This window comes from Cherax quadricarinatus, chromosome 3, assembly GCF_038502225.1.
Source record: "Cherax quadricarinatus isolate ZL_2023a chromosome 3, ASM3850222v1, whole genome shotgun sequence".
Classification (NCBI taxonomy): Eukaryota; Metazoa; Arthropoda; class Malacostraca; order Decapoda; family Parastacidae; genus Cherax; species Cherax quadricarinatus.
Window position 1 is genome coordinate 17,221,095 of NC_091294.1, and position 25,029 is coordinate 17,246,123.

Here is a 25,029-nt window from a genome sequence, read left to right on the forward strand (position 1 = left end):
AAGTAGGAAGAACGCTCTCAATGTAACTGAGATTATACAGTGCCAACAAAGGGTTATCAGGCACGTGCCTTAGAGTTCTGAGAATATCATAGGTTATACCATCCTCTCCAGGGGCAGTTGATTGACCTTTAGTTAGTGCATTATCTAATTCATACTCGGTGAAGAGGCAATCACTCTCATCAAACCCGGGCCGGAAGTACTGGCGAATCAACAAGAAGAAGAAGACTCTCATCAATATTTTGGCTCATAAAATTAATCACTTTCAACATTTCTTCAGAAGTACTCTCTAATTTTTTTCTAATATGAGATGGAAGGTTTTCATGCCTGGATGTTTTTGACCAGTCATTTATGAAGTCATTTGCTTTTTCAAGAGGAAAGGGATGAGCAACATTGCCAGTCTTTTTCCTGGTTATTTTATTTATACCTTTCCAAGCCAAACTTAAAGGGGTGGACCTATTTAATCCACTAACAAATTGTTCCCATTCCTGTTGCCTAAGTTCTTGCTTTCTGTTCCTTGCATTTGTTAGTGCAGCTTGGAACGTTCTGAGCAGGTCTGGGGTTCTACATTCACGGTATGCTTTACCAATCCTCCTAGCTGCATGTGTTAGATTGCATAGCTCTGGATCATTATAGTATTTACATTGGTTTTTATTGTTATTTATAGTGGAGGGTCTATGTTTCCTTTTCCTGCCCACTTGATCTGTGAGGTAATTAAATCATCATTAAATTTTTGTGTGCCAGTGGGCTCGTAATTCTTATACCATTGATCCAAGTGGTTAATAAAGTAATCTCTGTGTTCTTGGTTGAGAATAAGTTTCCTCCTTCTGAATTTAGCTTCTTGATTGCTGGAGATGCGATCAAAATTGACAGTTGTTAGTCTTGGGAAGTGATCAGATCATGCATCGTATATGATGTATTAAATCCAAGGCACAGATCTAGTATGCCACCATATATGTGAGTAGGCTCAGTAGTGTCCACAATTCGAACATTATCATGCTCATTTAGAAATTTCACTAGTTTAGTTCCATTGGTGTTTGTTATAGACCCACCAATATTCTTATGTCTGGCATTAAAATCTCCAAGAATGAGGGTAGGTTCACTATTGATGCGATCTGGTAAAGCATCAGGTCGAAGCTGGTTCGCTGGGGCATAGAGATTAAAAATGTTTATGGAAAAATTGCCTGCATTTACTTTGACACCATGATACTGCATGTTAACTCGACTCCACAAGGAAAGGAGTGAATGTGGCAAGTTCTTTCTGGCATACATCACACAACAGTTGGTTGACCTTAGGTTATAAGCTGCATATCCAGGCAAGTTTGGTGGAGGTGCTCCATCTTTCAATCTACATTCCTGCAAACAGATGACATCAATATTCTTGGTTGCACTAATATGATGTAAGTCAGGCAACCGCTTCCTGATGGAAGCAATGTTCCATGAAAAGATTTGTAATGTATTCATTGTAGTGAGTTATTACAATCTCTTGCTCATAAGATGGTAAAACTATTATGCTTTGACTACAGTGTGCAGGCACTTAAGAGCAAATAGCATAGTTTGTACGTCTTTATCTTCAGGACCTTTATTTTTAAGCATTTTTGGCATCTTGGCAGCCAGTTAAATGGTAAGTGTTGAAGCCAAGAGTCATGGGCTTCTTTCTTACAAATTGCTTGAAACTGAACGGAGATTGCTGCACTTTTGACATCATCACCATACTCAAGACCATCATCCTGATTACATATATTTATTAAACTTGTCAGGATCTGTCCAAGATGCTCAATTTTTTTCTGCAAATTTGTTATAATATGAGGAAGATCAGGCGAATCCAATGCCTCTCCGGAGGATGGCACTTCTGAGTTAGTGCTTTCTTTAACACCTATCACCTTAACAGGTGCCATGGTTACATTAGTGTTCTCTGATGGTGCCTGTGGCAAGTCTGCCTCATCATTATTCATTGCAGGTAGGTCTTGTGCATCTGACTCATCTCCAGTTTCCAGGGGGGTTACCTGTGTGGTGTCCGTCTGACTGTTGTAGTTGTGTGTGTTGGAAAAAATGACAAGCTCATCCCCATATTCAGGTGTAGGCGTAGGTATCAGTAGTGGCAGATCATTAGTTCCACATGTGCTAGCAGGGATGGCTAGCTCCTCCACAACTAGTGTGTGTGATGGCATTCTGGTATCACCAGAATCCTTTGCAGTGAGGTTGGGTTCTTCCGCACTTTGCAGAGGTTCAGTCTCAGCTCTGGCTATGGTATACTGGATGGCCTCATCCTCAGTTACCATTAAAGGACTGTTATCAGGTTTACGTCGAAGGTTGTTTGGGTTCCGACTGCAGTCCTTGTGGGAAACTGTAACCCCAACTTCTTTGCAGTTGTTCTTCTTTTTTTTCTTTTAACACACCGGCCGTATCCCACCGAGGCTGGGTGGCCCAAAAGGAAAAACAAAAGTTTCTCCTTTCACATTTAGTAATATATACAGGAGAAGGGGTTACTAGCCCCTTGCTCCCGGCATTTTAGTCGCCTCTTACAACGCGCATGGCTTACGGAGGAAGAATTCTGTTCCACTTCCCCATGGAGATAAGAGGAAATAGACAAGAACAAGAACTAGAAAGAAGATAGAAGAAAACCCAGAGGGGTATGTATATATATGCTTGTGGTTTAGAAAGACACGTAAGCAAACACTATAACATATTTATTAGAAAACGTTTCGGTCCTGGGACCGAAACGTTTTCTAATAAATATGTTATAGTGTTTGCTTACGTGTCTTTCTAAACCAACTTGTCGGTATTTATTACCAAGGTTTATACCATATATGCTTGTACATGTATGTGTAGTGTGACCTAAGTGTAAGTGGAAGTAGCAAGACGTACCTGAAATCTTGCATGATTATGAGACAGAAAAAAGGACACCAGCAATCCTACCATCATGTAAAACAATTACAGGCTTTCGTTTTACACTCACTTGGCAGGACGGTAGTACCTCCCTGGACGGTTGCTGTCTACCAACCTACTACCTAGGTTCTTTACAGTTAATGCACTTAAATTTTCGGCTGTCAAGGCCTACTGTGCATTCTCTAGTAGAATGTTTCCCAGATTGATATTTCTGTTTATGGTCAAATGGGTGAGTGAGTGTAAGTGTGAACCACCAGGTGGTATTCGTATTATTAGTTGACAGGGTGTATCAGGGAGATAAGATGTTTTCTGATGGTAGTTTTGAAGGTGATGAATGTGTCTGCAGTTTTGGAATTTTCAGGTAGGGTGTTCCAGATTTTAGGGCCTTTGACATACATTGAATTTTTGTAAAGGTTTAGTTGGACACGGGGAATGTCATAGAGATGTTTGTGTCTGGTGTTGTGCCTGTGGGTTCTGTCACAACTATCAAGAAAGCGTTTTAGGTCAAGGTTAATATTGGAATTTAAGGTCCTGTAGATGTAGATTGCACAGTAGTAAGTGTGGATGTACTGAACAGGGAGTAAGTTTAGATCTATGAAGAGTGGGGGTGTGTGTTTCCAGGGATGGGATTTAGTGATTATTCTTACTGCGGCTTTTTGTTGGGTTATTATTGGCTTTAGGTGTGTTGCTGCAGTTGAACCCCAAGCACAGATATCATAGGTGAGGTATGGATATATAAGTGAATGGTATAGTGTGAGAAGGGCAGTTTGCGGCACGTAGTATCGTATCTTGGAGAGGATCCCAACTGTTTTGGATACTTTTTTGGTTATGTGTTGGATATGGGTGCTGAAGTTCAGGTTGTTGTCGAGGTATAGGCCTAGTAACTGCCGCCCTAATTTTGTTAGCTAGAATCCTAATCTCTGCCAACTTAGGAAGAAGTGATCTTGCGTTGACATGAATAAAGTGAAGGCCTGTTTTCATAAAACAATTATAATCATCAATATATGGCAATGAATCATTTGTATTAAAATTAGGTAAATCAATGTCATCATTGCTAAAGGGTAACTATGCCAAAGTGCATTTGTTACACACAAAATGAATTCTGGCACCGTTGCTATAATTGTACATACATCCATCATGCACCCACCCATTACACATTTTACATGAGGTGCCTTTTCTGTTTTTCATGCGTACTTTAGTACAGTGTATGCACCTGTTTGGTGGTGTTTGAGTTAATAATGGCTGTATTGTCTCACATTGACCTATGTATGCATTGCATATGGAGTTAAGGTTATCATTCCTAGCTACTATACCGTCATTTATCTGTCTGATTTGCCTCTGCACAATAGTTTGAGGTCCTGGATTAATTTGGATATCACCACTTAAGAGTGCTACAATAACAGCTGTGTGCCACTGTTTTTGTTTGGGTATGCAGTGTTGCCATACCTTGAGGTGATAGTGACATTTACTTTTCTGGTAGGATGGCAACTGTTGGGCTTTTACTGTCCAGGGCGCTGTTACTCCATTCACCTTTTCCAGCCCCCATGACTGATTTCTTTCTTCATGGAATTGAAGAAGGAAGATAAATATAATTATGGCAGTCTGTACCCCCCTAATGCCTGCCATTTTTACTCTTCGCTCTTTTACTCATGTACAATAATATTTATTTCTCTTTTCCAGTCCCTAGTACACTTAGTATCTGCTTTAGTAATCACCACTGAATTACTAGTAAATTTTCTTCTTCAAAACCCTCTTCACTGCTCACTTTTCCCTTAACTTCACACTCCCCTTTCAGTTAACCCCTTATTACACATTCCCCTTCCCCACCTCACTTCACAGTCCGGCTTCACCAATTAACTTCTAACTCCTTTCCATTCTGGTAGACCAGAAAGGTTTAATCAATGGTTTTATCCTTCCAAATCCCCCTCAATTCCATTTATCGGGGGTTGTGTCGCGTTGTTGACTCATGTCCTGGTTTGCTGAATCAGCCATTTTTAAAACATTGAGGGAAGTAAACGCCACCTACAACCTGAAGTTCCTTGAGTTTATAGATATATTTGGCGTTTTCTGCTATGATTCTCTCACTGTACACTGGTCAGCTGAATATAGGTCAGCTACTAAAACATTAACCTTGACTGTTTAACTATTCACTTCTTTCCCACAACTGGCACTGAGGGATAACCGTCCTATAACCTTGAAGTTTTGTACTGTTGATTTGACGATGTCTCCTGCGTTTCCCTCTCGTTAGCACTGGTACAGGTGATATGATGGTGGTACAGATATGATGCTACTGTCAGTACAGATGAACGTCAGTAAAGATGAGAATTTCACTTCGCTAGTTGTACGTCTGGCAGTAGCTGCTGTTTGGATGCCGGTCAGCCATGTTTAAATGCTCAATTCTTTCCCTCATTTGGCACTGAGGAAAAAAGTCCTACAGACCTGCCATTTCCTTGGAGTTTAGGTGCCATATAATACAATGGCACCATATGGTACTATATGGTACTGTTGTATTCAACACAATAAACACACTAATATTTTCATAATTATTTAATTTACAATATTAATTGTTTACAACAAAAATATGCAAAAATGTTGTATATTAGTAATGTAATGTTATATATATTTACAAATGTACAGCCACTCGACGTGTTCCTTGAGGTGGATGACAAAGCGCTTTGTCTTGGAAACTGCTGAGTCAGTGACTTGCGTTGCTACTCACTCAGTCTTGGCTGGTGCCTTGTGACATCAACATCTCCAACTGACCATATGGTAAATGGTATCATATGTTACAGCATACCATATGGTACATTGTACTATATGATATAGGGTACCATATGGTACAGGATACCATATGGTGCAGGGTACCATATGGTGCAGGGTACCATATGGTGCAGGGTACCATATGGTGCAGGGTACCATATGGTACAGGGTACCATATGGTACAGGGTACCATATGGTACAGGACACCATATGGTACAGATACAGGGATCTCTATGGAAATAAATCACCCTGACTTTTCTGGGTTATCCTAGGATACTATACATATGCTGCTATGTATGATAATCTATTTAACTGTATTTGTGTACACTTGAATAAACTTACTCAAGCACATGTGGCATTGTAAGTTTATTTAGGTATACACAAATAAAGTTACACAGACTATCATACATAGTAGTATATGTTTGGAGAACCTAGGATAACCAAAAAGAGTCAGACAGACTTATTTCCATTAGGGTCCCTGTACCCTGTACCATGTGGTACAATGTATCATATGGTACAATGTACTATATGGTACATTGTACCATATGATACCATTGTATGACATGGCACCATTGTGCCATATGGTACAATGGTACCATATGGTTAAAAACCATAGAATTCCTCTTCTGATCCACTTCCATCAGTCTTAGAACTGTAAGTTGTGAAGAGGAGAGTCAGAATTCGCCAGGAGAGTGAGTGGGGAGTGAGAGCTTCCTTGCCGCCAGGTATGATGAACAAAGCTACTTTGGCAGCGTTCCCACAATGCTATGCAGGCGTCCAGATTTTTTCTATAGTCCGCACACTGACCACCCAGACCCATTCTCTCAGTTGTAGGCCTACCAGCCTTCTTGCACTAAATTTAACGCTGCTAGAATTTTGGCGTAGACCTACAGTTTGGACCCTCAATGTTAAAGCCTTAGATCTATGGCACGGACCCTGAAAGGGGTAAATCCATTGACAAAGTACCAATATGAAAAACAGTACAGAATGGGTCAAATAACTAGAGAATAGTCTAAACATCACTCGTCCACTCTTACCAGCCTGAAAGAAGGTTTAAAAAATTGTATTATGAAAACAGGTTACATAACATCAAAGGTAACATGAAAAAGACCTGGAAAACCCTATCTGAAATTCTAGGAACTAAAAAGATATCCAAAAACAAAATCAAATTTAAAAAATCAGACGAGCCCCTACTCCCACCAACTGAAACAGCAAAATCCCAAGCTCAAACACCCGTCCATCAGACTACCTCTCGGGCACCTTCTTGAATGCACTATTCCTAGCCCCTACCAACCCAACAGAAGTCTCATTCATCATCATCACCCTTAAAAACAAGGCAGGAGACATAAACAACTTGCCAACTTTTATGTACAAAAAAGCTTCTCAAGTATTGTCACCAATTATTGCAACATTCTTTTACAAATCCATTGAATCCTCCACCTTCCCAGCAATTCTCAAAATAGCGAGGGTCACCCTGATCCACAAAGGTGACCAAACTGACTATAGACCAAACTAACTATAGACCAAACTAACTATAGACCAATTTCTAACTTACCCCTGCTCTCTAAAATCCTTGAAAAATTAATTCATGGACGGATCTATTACTACCTCGTCTAACACAACATACTAAACCCCTGTCAGTTTGGATTCAGGAATAATAAAAGCACAAATGAAATAAATTTGAATTTGAATTTAAGATTGCACTAATTAAACAGTAGGTTATACATCTGTTAAATATTTGTTATTCAACATTTGCATTAGGTTAAAATATGAGAATTTATTGTACTTAGAGCATTTACTTATGGGGTTCTGAGGCTAGGGGAGTAACACAGTGAGCAATCATATTTTGAGGCAGTGGAAAGTGATTTGTTAGCTTTGTTTACCTGGACCTGGAGTTTACCTGGAGAGAGTTCTGGGGGTCAACGTCCTCGTGGCCCAGTCTGTGACCAGGCCTCCTGGTGGATCAGAGCCTGATCAACCAGGCTGTTACTGCTGGCTACTCACAATCCAATGTACGAGCCACAGCCTGGCTGGTCAGGTACCGACTTTAGGTGCTTGTCCAGTGCCTGCTTGAAGACAGCCTGGGGTCTATTGGTAATCCCCCTTATGTATGCTGGGAGACAGTTGAACAGTCTTGGGCCCCTGACACTTATTGTATTGTCTCTTAACATGCTAGTGACACCCCTGCTTTTCATTGGGGGGATGTTGCATCGTCTGCCGAGTCTTTTGCTTTCGTTGTGAGTGATTTTCGTGTGAAAGTTCGGTACTAGTCCCTCTAGGATTTTCCAGGTGTATATAATCATGTATCTCTCCCGCCTGCATTCCAGGGAGTACAGGTTCAGGAACTTCAAGCGCTCCCAGTAATTGAGGTGTTTTATATCCGTTTTGTGTGTCGTGAAGGTTTTCTGTACATTTTCTAGGTCAGCAATTTCACCTGCCTTGAAAGGTGCTGTTATTGTGCAGCAATATTCTAGCCTAGATAGAACAAGCGACCTGAAGAGTGTCATCATGGGCTTGGCATCCCTAGTTTTGAAGGTTCTCATTATCCATCCTGTCATTTTTCTAGCAGATGCGATTGATACAGTGTTATGGTCCTTGAAGGTGAGATCCTCCGACATGATCACTCCCAGGTCTTTGACATTGGTTTTTCGCTCTATTTTATGGCCGGAATTTGTTTTGTACTCTGATGAAGTTTTAATTTCCTCATGTTTACTGTATCGGAGTAATTGAAATTTCTCATCGTTGAACTTCATATTGTTTTCTGCAGCCCACTGAAAGATTTGGTTGATGTCCGCCTGGAGCCTCGCAGTGTCTGCAATGGAAGACACTGTCATGCAGATTCGGGTGTCATCTGCAAAGGAAGAAATAGTGCTGTGGCTGACATCCTTGTCTGTGTCAGATATGGGGATGAGAAACAAGATGGGAGCAAGTACTGTGCCTTGTGGAACAGAGCTTTTCACCATAGCCGCCTCAGACTTTACTCTGTTGACTACTACTCTGTGTTCTGTTTGTGAGGAAATTATAGATCCATCGACCGACTTTTCCTGTTATTCCTTTAGCATGCATTTTGTGCGCTATTACGCCATGGTCACACTTGTTGAAGGCTTTTGCAAAGTCTGTATATATTACATCTGCATTCTTTTTGTCTTCTAGTGCATCTAGGACCTTGTGGTAGTGATCCAGTAGATGAGACAGACAGGAGCGACTTGCTCTAAACCCATGTTGCCCTGGGTTGTGTAATTGATGGGTATCTAGATGGGTGGTGATCTTGCTTATTAGGACCCTTTCAAAGATTTTTATGATATGGGATGTTAATGTTATCGGTCTGTAGTTCTTTGCTATTGCTTTACTGCCCCCTTTGTGGAGTGGGGCTATGTCTCTTGTTTTTAGTAACTGTGGGATGACCCCTTGCTGTATAGTCCTTGTGGCTTAGCGCTTCTTTTTGATTATAATAATAATGTGGGATGACCCCAGTGTCCATTCTCCCTCTCCATAGGATGGTAAAAGCTCGTGATAGGGGCTTCTTGCAGTTCTTGATGAACATGGAGTTCCATGAGTCTGGCCCTGGAGCAGAGTGCATGGGCATGTCATTTATCACCTGTTCAAAGTCATTTGGCGTCAGGATAATATCAGATAGGCTTGTGTTAACCAAATTCTGTGGCTCTCATAAAAAATTCATTTTGATCTTTGACTCTCAGTCTGGTTAGCGGCTTGCTAGAAACTGAGTCATATTGGGACTTGAGTAGCTCACTGATTTCCTTGCTGTCATCTGTGTAGGACCCATTTTGTTTAAGTAGGGGCCCGATACTGGATGTTGTTCTCGACTTCGATTTGGCATAAGAAAAGAAATACAGTGGACCCCCACTCAACGATCACCTCCCAATGCGACCAATTATGTAAGTGCGTTTGTACGTGTATGTTTGGGGGTCTGAAATGGACTAATCTACTTCACAATATTCCTTATGGGAACAAATTCGGTCAGTACTGGCACCTGAACATACTTCTGGAATGAAAAAATATCGTTAACCGGGGGTCCACTGTACTTTGGGTTTCTTTCGATTTCATTTATGGCTTTTAGTTCTTCCTGCGATTCCTGACTCCTATAAGATTCCTTTCGCTTAAGTTCGATGTTTGCTATTTCTCTGACCAGTGAGTCCCTACACATTTCAGATATATTGGCCTCTTTTAGCCACTCTGTTATTCTTTTCCATCGCCTGTAAAGGGAGTGGCTATCTCTTTCTATTTTACATCTACTCCTCCTTTTTCTTAAAGGAATAAGCCTTGAGCATACATCGAGTGCCACTGAGTTAATCTGTTCTAGGCATAAGTTGGGGTCTGTGTTGCTTAGTCCATCTTCCCAGCTTATATCGTTTAGGACTTGATTTACTTGGTCCCACTTTATGTTCTTGTTATTGAAGTTGAATTTGGTGAAGGCTCCCTCGTGACTAATTTCATTTTGTCGGTCTGGGGCTCCGCGCATACATGTCTGAACCTCGATTATGTTGTGATCTTGAGTATATTGTTTTTGATAAGGTGACATTTCGTATCAGATCATCATTGTTAGTGAAGATGAGGTCTAGTGTATTCTCCAGCCTAGTAGGCTCTATTATTTGCTGGTTTAAGTTGAATTTTGTGCAGAGATTTAAAAGCTTGTGTGTGTGTGAGTTCTCGTCAGAGCTGCCTCCTGGTGTTATCACTGCAACAACATTATTTGTAGGTGAAGGTAAGTACTAAGGATTTTGTTTTGGGTGAGTAGATGATTTTTAAAAAAGAGTCTTGAATTGATGTACAGACAGGGTTCCTTTGGTATTCACTGGTAATGAATTCCAAATTTTTGGGCCCTTTATCTGCATTGAGTTTTTGCATAGTGTAAGATGAACACTGGGAATTTCAAAGAGTGATCTGTGTCTTGTGTTATGGTTGTGTGTCCTGTTAAGGTTAGTAAGGAGAAGTTTGTGTGGAGGGTTTATATTTGAGTGTAGTGTTCTATGTATGTAGTAGGCACAATAATACGTATGGATGTTCTTTACAGTGAGTAAGTTTAGACTTTTGAATATTTGTGGCGTATGCTGTCTGGAGTTGGATTTTGCTATCTTTCTGACTGCAGCCTTTTGCTGGATTATTAATGGTCTTAGATGATTTATTGTTGTTGAGCCCCATGCACAAACTCCATAAGTGAGATAGGGGTAAATGAGTGAGTGATACAGGGCAAGGAGAGCTGGTTGTGGAACATAGTACCGTATCTTTGATAGTATGCCTACTGTCTTATTGATTTTCTTGGAAATTTGTTGTACATATTTGTGTCTGAAATTTGAGGCTACTGTCAAGGAGGATTCCTAAGAATTTTCCCTCTGTGAGTCTTGTGACAGGTGATCTGTTTATCATTAAGTTAAGTGGAACATTTGTAGATCTGTTTCTAGACTGAATGAAATAGGTTTTGTCAGTATTGAGAGTAACCTTTTTGTCATCATTCAGGTAGATATTTTCTGTAATTCAGCATTTAGAGTGCTGGCTAGTATGACTGGGCTTGGGTGAGAGAAGACATATGTAGTGTTATCTGCAAATAATATAGGTTTGAGTAGTTGAGATGCATTTGGTAGGTCATTGATGTAAATGAGAAAGAGAAGTGGGCCAAGGACACTTCCCTGTGGGACCCCAACTGTAATTGGTTGTGTGGAAGAGTTAGCTTCATTTGTGTACACATATTGGCTTCTGTTGCTAAGGTATGACTTTAGGTAGTTGAGGGAGTGCCCTCTTATACCATAGTGTGTTAATTTTATGTGCAACAAATCATGGTCAGCTGTATCAAAAGCTTTATGTAATTCTGTGAAGATTCCCAGTGGGACTTCTTTTTTCTCGAGAGTTGTGTATTTTTTTTTTTTCAACAAATCATCCGTATCCCACCAAGGCAGGGTGGCCAAAAAAGAAAAACGAAAGTTTCTCTTTGTAAATTTAGTAATTTATTCAAGAGATGGGGTTACTAGCCCCTTGTCTCTGGCATTTTAGTCGCCTCTTCCAACACGCATAGCTTACAGAGGAAGAATTCTGTTCCACTTCCCCATGGAGATATGAGGAAATACACAAGAACAAGAACCAGAAAGAAAATAGCAGAAAACCCAGAGGGGTGTGTATATATATATATATATATATATATATATATATATATATATATATATGCTTGTACATGTATGTGAAGTGTGACCTAAGTGTAAGTAGAAGCAGCAAGATGTACCTGAAATCTTGCATGTTTATGAGACAGAAAAAAGGACACCAGCAATCTTACCATCATGTAAAACAATTACAGGCTTTCGTTTTGCACTCACTTGGCAGGACGGTAGTACGTCCCTGGGCGGTTGCTGTTTACCGACCTACTACCTATAGAGCTGTGTATATTAGTTCTAATATGGGTATAATCTACCTGGAGTCTACCTGGAGAGTATTCTGGGGATCAATGCCCCCACGGCCCGGTCCACGACCAGGCCTCCCAGTGGATCAGGGCCTGATCAACCAGGTTGTTACTGCTGGCCACATGTGGTCCAACATATGAACCACAGCCTAGCCTGAATCCAAACTGACAAGGTTTGAGTATGTTGTGGGAGATGAGGTAGGAGTAGATTAAACCATACCACGGGCGGGATTTGAAACCACGGTCAGAGAGTCTCAAAACTCCAGACCGTCGCGTTAGCCACTGGACCAGCTAGCCATAATAAGATTCGTCCAACTAGGTATATTTCTACACCATAGGAAGGTTAGCATAGGCACCACTGTGACCACAAATGACTTTTTTCGTCAAAATTTTGTCCCAGTTTTTGTTCATCATTTCTGTTTTCATCGCTCCGCTGTACTGAACGTGTCTGCCTGCCCTCGCCCACAGAAAGCATCCCACGCGTTCTGAGTAATTCTGGCTTTGTTTCTTGTCAAGTGAGCATTACCCTGCTTGTTCATCCAGAACATTTCGTAATAATCAATTGTTTTTTGTGCTTGTTTATTGAATGCGACTGCTAAATACACCACCATGGGGCTTTGGGGAAGTTCATGGGGTTGGATGTGAGTGGCCAGGATGTGGAAGAGTTAGTGGACAATCACGGGAAAGAGCTAACCAATGAAGAGCTGCAACACATTCAGCTGGAACAGCAACAGATTGCAGATGAGGAAATTGCTTCAGAGGAAGAGGAAGAGAGAAGGGAGAATGTGCCTTCTTCAGTGATTATGGACATGTATGCAAAATGGAGTGAGTTGCCAAGTTTTGTGGAGAAATATCACCCTAACAAAGCTGTTGCAAGCCATGTCTGTAACATGTTCAATGACAGTGCCTTGTCCCATTTTAAGCAAATCTTAGAGATGCCAGAAACAGACCTCTCTGGACAGATTTTATTGTGTGACAGTGGTCCAGTGCCAGTAAAAGACAAAGAAGGGAAGTAACCCTGGATAGGGACTTGATACATCAAGTCCTTATGGAGGGTGATTCCCTTTCCAACCAATAACCTCTCCTCCTTCCTCTGCCCTCGTGTCTGCCATACACCAGCAAGAGTCTTCAATAAAGGTAAAAGTGATATTAGATGTTCATTTATCCATTTCATTAGTCCTTTTTATTTATTTCTCATTGTTGTCTGTATGTAAAACTATAGTTATTCTCTATAAAATGTATTTTTTGTTAATACTTTTGGGTGTCTGGAACAGATTAATTGGGTTTACATTATTTCTTATGGGAAATACTGCTTCAGTTTTCATTGAATTCAGTTTTCATCGGACTTTCTGGAACGAATTAATGATGAAAACTAAGGTTCCACTGTATAGTGTTTGTCTGGTTAATTTTGAGTGATGAGGTGATTTCTAAGTAGGGCCTTAAATTGATTTGCAGGCAGGGGCCATTTAGTGTGTTCTGGCAATGAATTCCAGATATTCGGGCCCTTTATGTGCATAGCATTTTTGCATAGGTAGAAATGGACGCGAGGGATATCGAAGAGTGATTTGTGCCTTGTGTTATGCCTGTATGTTCTGTTGTAGTAATCAAGGAGGAGTTAGAGAGGAGGGTTAATAATATTTGAGTATAATGTTCTGTGTGTGTAGTAGGCACAATAATAAGTGTAGATGTTTTATATATTAAGCAAGTTAAGGCTCTTAAAAAGCAGTGGAGTGTGCTGCCTAGTGCAGGAGTTGGTAATCAATCAGGCTGCAGCTTTTTGTTGGGTATTGTAATGTTGAAGGATCAGTTATGGAAGGAGAAAAGAGAATATGAATGTGTAAATTCAAGAATTATGTAGATTAAAGTAAAGGTTGGATGCGAAAAGTGGGTCATAATAAGTGTGTATGCACCTGGAGAAGAGAGGAATGTAGAGGAGAGAGAGAGAGAGATTTTGGGAGATGCTAAGTGAATGTATAGGAACCTTTGAACCAAGTGAGAGAGTAATTGTGGTAGGAGACCTGAATGCTAAAGTAGGAGAAACTTTTAGACAGGGTGTGGTAGGTAAGTTTGGGGTGCCAGGTGTAAATGATAATGGGAGCCCTTTGATTGAACTTTGTATAGAAAGGGGTTTAGTTATAGGTAATACATATTTTAAGAAAAAGAGGATAAATAAGCATACAAGATATGATGTAGGAAAAAATGACAGTAGTTTGTTGAATTATGTATTGGTAGATTAAAGACTGTTGAGTAGACTTCAGGATGTACATGTTTATAGAGGAGCCACAGATATATCATATCACTTTTTAGTTGTAGCTACACTGAGAGTAAAAGGTAGATGGGATACAAGGAGAATAGAAGCATCAGGGAAGAGAGAGGTGAAGGTTTATAAACTAAAAGAGGAGGCAGTTAGGGTAAGATATAAACAGCTATTGGAGGATAGATGGGCTAATGAGAGCATAGGCAATGGGGTCGAAGAGGTATGGGGTAGGTTTAAAAATGTAGTGTTAGAGTGTTCAGCAGAAGTTTGTGGTTACAGGAAAGTGGGTGCGGGAGGGAAGAGGAGCGATTGGTGGAATGATGTTGTAAAGAGAGTAGTAAGGGAGAAAAAGTTAGCATATGAGAAGTTTTTACAAAGTAGAAGTGATGCAAGGAGAAAAGAGTATATGGAGAAAAAGAGAGAGGTTAAAAGAGTGATGAAGCAATGTAAAAAGAGAGCAAATGAGAGAGTGGGTGAGATGTTATCAACAAATTTTGTTGAAAGTAAGAAAAAGTTTTGGAGTGAGATTAACAAGTTAAGGAAGCCTAGAGAACAAATGGATTTGTCAGTTAAAAATAGGAGAGGAGAGTTATTAAATGGAGAGTTAGAGGTATTGGGAAGATGGAGGGAATATTTTGAGGAATTGTTAAATGTTGATGAAGATAGGGAAGCTGTGATTTCGTGTATAGGGCAAGGAGGAATAACATCTTGTAGGAGTGAGGAAGAGCCAGTTGTGAGTGTGGAGGAAGTTTGTGAGTGCAAAAATTATAGGGGGATAAGTCTGTTGAGTATACCTGGTAAAGTGTATGGTAGAGTTATTATTGAAAGAATTAAGAGTAAGACGGAGAATAGGATAGCAGATGAACAAGGAGGCTTTAGGAATGGTAGGGGGTGTGTGGACCAGGTGTTTACAGTGAAACATATAAGTGAACAGTATTTAGATAAGGCTAAAGAGGTTTTTGTGCCATTTATGGATTTGGAAAAGGCATATGACAGGGTGGATAGGGGGGCAATGTGGCAGATGTTACAGGTGTATGGTGTAGGAGGTAGGTTACTGAAAGCAGTGAAGAGTTTTTATGAGGATAGTGAGGCTCAAGTTAGAGTATGTAGGAAAGAGGGAGATTATTTCCTAGTAAAAGTAGGCCTTAGACAAGGATGTGTGATGTCACCGTGGTTGTTTAATATATTTATAGTTGGGGTTGTAAGAGAAGTAAATGCGAGGGTCTTGGCAAGAGGCGTGGAGTTAAAAGATAAAGAATCACACATAAAGTGGGAGTTGTCACAGTTGCTCTTTGCTGATGACACTGTGCTCTTGGGAGATTCTGAAGAGAAGTTGCAGAGGTTGGTGGATGAATTTGGTAGGGTATTCAAAAGAAGAAAATTAAAAGTGAATACAGGAAAGAGTAAGGTTATGAGGATAACAAAAAGATTAGGTGATGAAAGATTGGATATCAGATTGGAGGGAGGGAGTATGGAGGAGGTGAATGTATTCAGATATTTGGGAGTGGACGTGTCAGCGGATGGGTCTATGAAAGATGAGGTGAATCATAGAATTGATGAGGGGAAAAGGGTGAGCGGTGCACTTAGGAGTCTGTGGAGACAAAGAACTTTGTCCTTGGAGGCAAAGAGGGGAATGTATGAGAGTATAGTTTTATCAACGCTCTTATATGGGTGTGAAGCATGGGTGATGAATGTTGCAGCGAGGAGAAGGCTGGAGGGAGTGGAGATGTCATGTCTGAGGGCAATGTGTGGTGTGAATAAATGCAGAGAATTCGTAGTTTGGAAGTTAGAAGGAGGTGCGGGATTACCAAAACGGTTGTCCAGAGGGCTGAGGAAGGGTTGTTGAGGTGGTTCGGACATGTAGAGAGAATGGAGCAAAACAGAATGACTTCAAGAGTGTATCAGTCTGTAGTGGAAGGAAGGCGGGGTAGGGGTCAGCCTAGGAAAGGTTGGAGGGAGGGAGTAAAGGAGGTTTTGTGTGCGAGGGGCTTGGACTTCCAGCAGGCATGTGTGAGCGTGTTTGATAGGAGTGAATGGAAACAAATTGTGTTTAATACTTGACGTCCTGTTGGAGTGTGAGCGAAGTAACATTTATGAAGGGATTCAGGGAAATTGGCAGGCCGGACTTGAGTCCTGGAGATGGGAAGTACAGTGCCTGCACTGTGAAGGTGGGGTGTTAATGTTGCAGTTTAAAAACTGTAGTGTAAAGCACCCTTCTGGCAAGACAGTGATGGAGTGAATGATGGTGAAAGTTTTTCTTTTTTCAGGCCACCCTGCCTTGGTGGGAATCGGCCAGTGTGTTAATAAATAAAATAAAAAATTGTCCAGACTTGAAAACAATTGCGAGACAATAATACTGGGCGACTTCAATATCTGTTTTCAGCAGCAAAATAACGGGCTATGCAAAAGGTATAAGCAAATTCTAGGTTTAAATAGTTACACTCAACTAATTAACACACCAACCCAGATCACACAGTTCTCAGCCACCCTAATTGACCACATACTTTGTAACCGCTCTGAGAACATTAGTCAGTCAGGCGTCATTACCACAGGTCTTACTGATCATTTCATCATTTACTGCACTAGGAAAATCACTAGGGATAGGATAGGCCTACACAGGACAATAAAAATGAGGTCAGCTAGAAACTACAGTAAAGAAACACTGGTAAATAGGCTACACAATTGTGACTGTACGGTGATAACAAGTTGCACGGACGTAAACGATGCCTGGGAAGAATTCAAAACAATGTTCACTGTTATCCTTGATAATATTGCACCAGTTAAAGAAGTTAGGATTAAACGGAGAACTGAACCCTGGATGACTACTGAGATATTAGATAATATGAAATTCAGACACCAGCTGCTGAAAAGATTTAAAGCAAACAGACAGGATATTGCAGCACTAAATGAATTCCAAAGGGTGAGGAGCAGAGCGTAGAGACTTATAAAAGGAGCAAAGGCAAAGCACTATTGCTCAAAAATTGAAGAGTATAAGCATAACCCTAGAAAGCTCTGGCAACAACTAACACAGTGGGGTATAGCCATAAGCCAGTATATAGGTCTAACATATTACTCACTATCGATAACGAGGTATGCCACGAAACATCTAAGGTGGCAAATTGTTTTAATTCCTACTACACATCTGTTGCATCAACACTAGTAAGTAAACTACCAGCTGCATCAAATGTCTTTAACACAGACTCTGATAAGTTTCAAACATACTATACCGATAAAGGGGTAACCCCAAACAGTTGTCAACTAGTAAGTGTATCTCATGACTTTATACCACTCACTTATTTATCCATACCTCACCTATGCTATTTGTGCTTGGGGATCAACTGCAGCAACACACCTAAAGCCAATAATAACCCAACAAAAAGCTGAAGTAAGAAAAATCACTAAATCCCATCCCTGGCAACACCCCCCCCCCACTCTTCATAGATCTAAACTTACTCCCTGTTCAGTACATCCACACTTACTACTGTGCAGTCTACATCTACAGGACCTTAAACTCCAATATCAACCTTGACCTAAAACGCTTGCAGAAATGCCATGGGTGAGGTAAGGGTAGATGAGAGATTGGTAAAGAGCAAGATGAGCTGTTGGGGTACATAGTACCATATCTTTGAAAGGATGCTCTTTGTTTTGGAGACTTTCTTGGATATTTGCTGTATGTTTGTCTGGAATTTGAGACTGCAGTCAAGGTGGAGTCCTAGAAATTTACCCTCTGTGTTTCTTGAAATGGGTGAACCATTTATCAGTATGTTTAGCTGTACTTTTTGAAGCTCTTTTTCCAAATATCATGAGATAGGTTTTGTCTATATTGAGAGTATGTTTGTTGGTAATCATCCAAGTTAATATTTTTAGTGGTTCGGCATTTACAGCGTTAGTATAGTTGGGTTTGGGTGAGAGAAGACATAAGTAGTGTCATCTGAAAACGAAACAGGTTTAAGGGAGGTCATTGATGTAAGTGAGAAAGAGAAGTGGGCCAAGGACACTACCCTGTGGGACTCCAACAAGAAGAGGTTGTGTAGTGGAATTGATGCCATTTGTGTATACATTCTGGCTTCTGTCACTAAGATAAGATTTTAAGTAATCGGGAGAGTGTCCTCTGACCCCGTAATGTTCAAGTTTTAGGTGCAGTAGGTCATGGTCGACTGTATCAAATGCTTTTCGTAGGCTTGTGAAAAGTCTCGGGAATTTCCTTTTTTTTTTTTTTTTGAGTGCTGAATATATTAGTTCAAGCATTGTATAAATCAAATCAAATTTTATTCTCTATAAGGATTACAATGCGAGGTTTACAGATTTTGGTTATTGTGTGGTTTACATGTAATAAAATGCTAATTACAGAGGGGGCCACTAGAACACCTAGCAAGGCTAGGCATTTCGGGCAAACTTAGATTAATTCTTAACCCTAAATTATGACAAATTGTGGAGTAAGTTGACTAAATACTAAATGACTAAATACTAAGTTACTAAATACTAGTTTGTGAGTTTAGCAATGTGAATGCTTTTGTTTTGGTACAATACATAGTTTCTATATTGGAGTATCACAGGCAAACTTGTGACTAGTTAGGAATCATTATTTTAAGATTAAGATACATATTTCTGTGCTTATAGTTAAATGGGTGAGTGAGTGAGTGTAAGTGTGAACCGCCAGGTGGTTTTTATGTAGTTAGTTGACGGGGTGTATCAGGGAGATAAGATGTTTTCTAACGGTAGTTTTGAAGGTGATGAATGTGTCTGCAGTTCTAGAGTTTGTAAGGTGTTCCAGATTTTAGGGCCTTTGACATACATTGAATTTTTGTATAGATTAGTCGGACACGGGGAATGTCGTAGAGATGTTTGTGTCTGGTGTTATGCTTGTGGGTCCTGTCACAACTATCAAGAAAGCGTTTTAGGTCAAGGTTAATATTGGAATTTAAGGTCCTGTAGATGTAGATTGCACAGTAGTAAGTGTGGATGTTCTGAACAGGGAGTAAGTTTAGATCTATGAAGAGTGGGGGGTGTGTTGCCAGGGATGGGATTTAGTGATTATTCTTACTGCAGCTTTTTGTTGGGTTATTATCGGCTTTAGGTGTGTTGCTGCAGTTGATCCCCAAGCACAAATAGTATAGGTGAGGTATGGATAAATGAGTGAATGGTATAGTGTGAGAAGGGCATTTTGTGGCACTTAGTATCGTATCTTAGAGAGGATCCCAACTGTTTTGGATACTTTTTTTGTTATGTGTTGGATATGGGTGCTGAAATTCAGGTTGTTGTCGAGGTGTAGGCCTAGGAATTTGCCCTCATTATGTCTGGCAATTAGAGTGCTGTCAATCTTAATGTTAAGTTGCGCAACACCTGCTCTGCTACCGAACATAATATAGTAGGTTTTGTCAGCGTTAAGTGTAAGTTTATTGGCTGTCATCCAAGTTGATATTTTGAGCAGCTCCTCATTAACAATGGTGTTGAGGGTGGCAAGATTAGGATGAGAGATGACATAAGTCATGTCATCAGCAAAGAGAATGGGATTCAGGTGTTGGGATACATTTGGAAGATCATTGATGTAAATGAGGAAGAGCAGGGGTCCAAGGACACTTCCCTGTGGAACTCCAGTATCAAGTGGCCGTGTTGATGATGCTGTGTCTTGAACCCTTTCAGGGTCCGTCCCGTAGATCAACGGCTTTACGTTGAGTGTCCAAACCGTAGATCTACGCCAAAATTTTAGCGCCGTCAAATTTAGCGCGAAAACGCTCATAGGCCTACGTGTGAGAGAACGGGTCTGCGTGGTGGGTGTGCGCCATAAACAAAAAATCTAGGCGCCCGCATAGCATTGTGGGAACGCCTGCTCAGTTACCCTTGTTCACCATGCCTCGTCGCAAGTCAGCTCTCACTCCCCGGAAAATTGGGACTCTCCTCTTCCTATCTGATAGTTCTGACACTGATGGAAGTGGAAATGAAGACGAATTCTACGGCTTTGATCAGTTAGTGACCGAAAAGAATGACCAGGATATCGATAATAGTGCAGAAAACCCTGACGATCCTCAACCTTCTACTTCTGGTGTGGGCACTCGTGACTCACGGTCGGTTGTTCCTCATCGCAAGAGAAAACTAATATTTTCGCGTGGCCAGGCCTCTGACTTCAGTAATGATGATGATAGTGACGTGGACTGTGATTTTATTGCGCTCGACGATCAATCGAGTAGTGATAGTGAGGAATCATATTCACCAGTGAAGCGTCGGTATGTTCGCTGCCGCATGCGCTCGGGTAGTGTACCCTATGCTGTGCCCAGGGGACGGAGTACATCCCGGAGTACATCCCGGAGTACATCCCGTGGCCCAACACCAGTTTTAGGTAGTGATAATGAGGATGATGTGGCTACACTTGGCATGGATAGACCACAGGCATCAGTGGATGGTGTTAATGGTGATGGTAGTGGCACCGCCATGCATGACTCACCAGGCCACGCTGGGACCCACGCTGCTGACTCGTCAGTTCAAGGATAAAGCGGAGCGCCAACCACCAGCCCACCACAACCACAACCACCCGCACAACCAGCCTATGATGTCCAGTATCCACCAGCAAACCGTATGTGGGATTGGCAGCAAAATCTCAATTTTGTTCCCAAGCCTCACCACTTTGATGATTCTCAAAGTGGAATTCTACCTACTTGTCCCCTTGGAACCACGGCCAATGAACTGGAATTCTTTGAATTATTCTTTGACCAGCCATTGATGGAAATTATTGTCAGGGAAAGTAATAAGTATTTTGAGTACACCATGGCAAGTACGATCTTATCACCACAGTCAAGACTACACAGGTGGAAAGAGACGACTGTTGCAGAAATGTATTTGCTTTTTGCAACAATAATGCTTATGCCTCACGTCTATAAGCATAATATAAAAGCATACTGGTCCACAGATCGGCTAATTTCTACCCCGGTCTTCAGTGAAATCATACCAGTGAACAGGTTTATCTTACTCTTACGTATGTTGCACTTGTCTGACCAAACCAGGCCTGACAGAAGTGACAGGTTATACAAGATTAGAAATGTTTTCATGTATCTCAAACAAAAGTTCAGCATATACTTTTATCCATTCAAGAATCTTGTAATTGACGAGTCTTTGATTTTGTTCAAAGGTAGACTGTCATTCAAGCAGTATATACCGAGCAAGAGGAAACGCTTTGGTATAAAACTGTTTGTACTCTGTGATTGTGACAGTGGCCTGGTGTTGGATATTGTTGTATACACGGGTAGTAAAACAATGAAAGATACCAAGATGTTATTGGGTATCTCAGGTGACGTAGTGAGAAACATGATGGCACCTTATCTTGGTAAGGGGCATACATTATATACCGATAACTGGTACACAAGCCCATTACTCAGTGATTTCATGCGAGTGAACAAGACAGATGTGTGTGGCACAGTGCGTTCTAATCGTAAACATATGCCCAGGCTCAACGCAGGTGCTCGTGGTGATGACGTGCAGGTGTTTACTGCTAATGACATCATGGCATTACGGTGGCATGACAAACGAGATGTCACATTGTTGACAACCATTCACCGTAATGAAATGCAAAGTTGATCGAGTGACTAATGAACGTATTCGAAAACCAGTGTCAGTGATTGATTATACACAAAACATGCGCTTGGTTGACAAGTGTGACATGCAGATTGGTTTTGTAAAGTAAAAGGACACAAGTGCAACTAATGTGACATTAGTAATGGCTTGATAAAGCTCCTGGAGAGCGAAACGTTGCCACAATAAATGTCACATTAGTTGCACTTGTGTCCTTTTACTTTACATATTGTCGGTAATTCTACCAACTTTATTACAAATTGGTTTTGTTGACTGTGTTCGTAAGAGTTACAAGTGGTACATGAAACTTTTCTTCCATCTCATGGACATTTCAATGCTCAATGCATATAATATGTACCAAATAAAGACTGGCAACAGACCACCGTATGGTGAATTTTGTTTGTCTGTTGTCAGACAACTCATAATGAAGTACCAGGTAACAACACCTGCTATACAACATGGTCCTCGAATTCCTCAGGATATACCCAAGCGTTTGAGGAGAGAAGGTGATCATTTCATAATACAGCTTCCTTCAACTCAGAAGAAATTTGCTCAGAAGAGATGCATTGTCTGTGCACAAACAAAACGACGGCAACAAAGACGCAAAGACACTCGGTTTATGTGTGAGGAATGTAAGGTGCCTCTGTGACTGGTGCCTTGTTTCAAGGAGTTCCACAAGCTCCAGCAGTTTTAAAACCATGTCCAGTGATTGTAAATATGTAAATATATGATAGAACATTAGTATTATACAATATTTGTGCATGTTTATTGTAATAAACAACAGTGGTAAACAATAATATGATAATAACTTTAGTGCGGTTATTGTGTTCAATACAGTGATTGTAAATATGTAAATATATGATAGAACATTAGTATTATACAATATTTGTGCATGTTTATTGTAATAAACAACAGTGGTAAACAATAATATGATAATAACTTTAGTGCGGTTATTGTGTTCAATACAGTGAGTTTATATATATATACATTATATACAGTATTGGTCTCTCAGGCCCCAAATGTTAGTAGGAATAGAAAAAAATTGGAAAAGAAAAGAAAAAACAACTAAAATCACAAAATAATGTAATGCGCGTATGTGGAATTCGTCGATGTTGCCGCCACCACATCATTTTTGACAAACTTCTTGGCACTGTATCTCGGTAAGTACTGATCAGATTTTTTTTTTGTCTTATTACCTTCACAAAAATATGATCTTTAATTCTGTAAGAAAAAATAATTTTTTTTTTTTTTTTCAAAATTTCTTGGACACTGGAGCACCACTTCAGATTTTGGCCTTGGACCCTGAAAGGGTTAATGGTGACATACTGATACCTATTATTAAGGTAGGATTTGAAATATGCAAGCGCGTGGCCTCTTATACCATAATGGTCAAGTTTGTGGAGTAGGATGCCATGGTCTACTGTGTCAGAAGCTTTTCTTAGGTCAATAAAAATTTCTAGTGGATATTCCTTATTTTCCAATGCTGTGTAAAGCAGATCTAGCATTTTACAATTGCATCATTAGTGCTTTTATTTTTCCTGAAACCAAATTGGCAGGGGCTGAGTATGTTTTGTGCCGTTGTAAATGAATACAGTCTCCTGTGCACGAGTTTCTCGAAGATTTTGGATAGCAATGGTAAGTTAGATATTGGCCTATAGTTGTTTACATCTGTAGAGTCACCACCTTTATGTATTGGTGTAACTCTTGCTGTCTTGAGTAGTTTCGGGAAGGTGCTGATTTCCAGTGACTTGTTAAAAAGTAATGATATAGCATGCGAGAGGACATGGGCCACTCGCTTGTACAATAATGGTGGGACATGAGACAGGTTCCCTGAGTTATTTTTAAGTGACTTTATAATCTCAGTGACTTCGGTGGGCTCAGTTGGTACAAGATAGAAGGAATTTGGGAAATTCCCATCTAGATAGTCCCCGGCTTGGGCGTTGGTATGTGGGATTTTACTGGCAAGGTTAGATCCTATGGATGAGAAGAAGTCATTTATCTTGTTAGCTGTTTCAGTGGGATGCAGTGGTGTTTCATTAGGTTTAGTTAGGACAGTATTCTTGTTTTTTTTCAGTTTGTGGGTGCCCAGAATCTGAGTGTTTTCCAGGTCTTTTTTATATCTCCTCTTGTGTCGGTGAATCTGCTGGAGTAGTACAGTTGTTTGGCTTTCTTTATTACTTTGGTGAGAACTGATGAATAGTGTTTAAGAATATCTTTGTGTATTAACCCTTTCAGGGTCCAAGGCCCAAATCTGGAGTCACGCACCAGTGTCCAAGAATTTTCCAAAAAAAAATTTGTTATTTTTTCTTATGAAATCGTAGAGAATCTTTTTGTGAAGGTAATAAAACAAAAAGTACGAAATTTGGTGGAAAATTGACGAAATTATGCTCTCGCGAATTTTGATGTGTCAGCGATATTTACGAATCGGCGATTTTGCCGACTTTGACTCCCATTTTAGGCCAATTACATTATTCCAATCAACCAAATTCTTAGCTATTTCACTAGTATTACTTCTATTCTATCGATTGAGCACAAGAAATCGCCAAGTCAATTGTTTCAACTACAAAATAAAGTGATTGGAAATTGTTAATTTGGCCAATTTAACACAAAGTTCAAAATATTCCAATTTCAAAATAGGGTCCAGAATGAACAATGTAGGCATTCCTGGCACTAAACTAACATTTCCTCTGTTCATTAGTTATGTTTTGAGGCTTTACAAATAAATTCCATTTTGATTTTTTATTCACATAATGAATTTTTATTCACACCAAAAAATAGAAGATTTACTGTTATGCAATACTGTAATAAGTGTATAAATATCATCACCATATTTGTGAATGTATATTAGACCCACCAGCTGATGTGTATTAGACGTGTGAGGTCGTTTGTTTACTCTTGAATATCGGCAAAAATTTAACATTTCTGCTACTTTGAGCTCAGTTTCAAGCCATTTCCAATGCTAAAACCAATCAAAATCATCTCTATTTCTGTAATATGTCTTCCATTCTATCAAATGAGACCAAGAAATCGCAAATACAACTATAAAAAACATACGAAAAAACACTGCAAAGTTGCTGTTTTAATCGAAAAATCATGATTTCATTTTTTTTCTCTCATTATACACAGTGTGCTGCAGGATCTGTTTTATGTGGTGCAC

General features: G+C 40.2%; 1 protein-coding gene across 6 annotated transcripts in view; it reads left to right on the forward strand.

Annotated features, from left to right (window-relative positions):
• LOC128706562 (dynamin-binding protein) overlaps positions 1-25,029 on the forward strand; it is a 188,703-nt gene that overhangs the window by 39,783 nt on the left and 123,891 nt on the right. Inside the window, exon 1 of one of the 6 annotated variants that reach the window (XM_070090502.1) lies at positions 22,872-23,032. The exons of the other annotated variants lie outside the window; for them this stretch is intronic. Within the exon in view, the coding sequence (XP_069946603.1) occupies positions 22,959-23,032 (74 nt within the window). The 5' untranslated portion in view covers positions 22,872-22,958. Of the gene's footprint in view, positions 1-22,871; positions 23,033-25,029 lie in introns of those variants that run through there. 6 annotated transcript variants of the gene reach the window in all.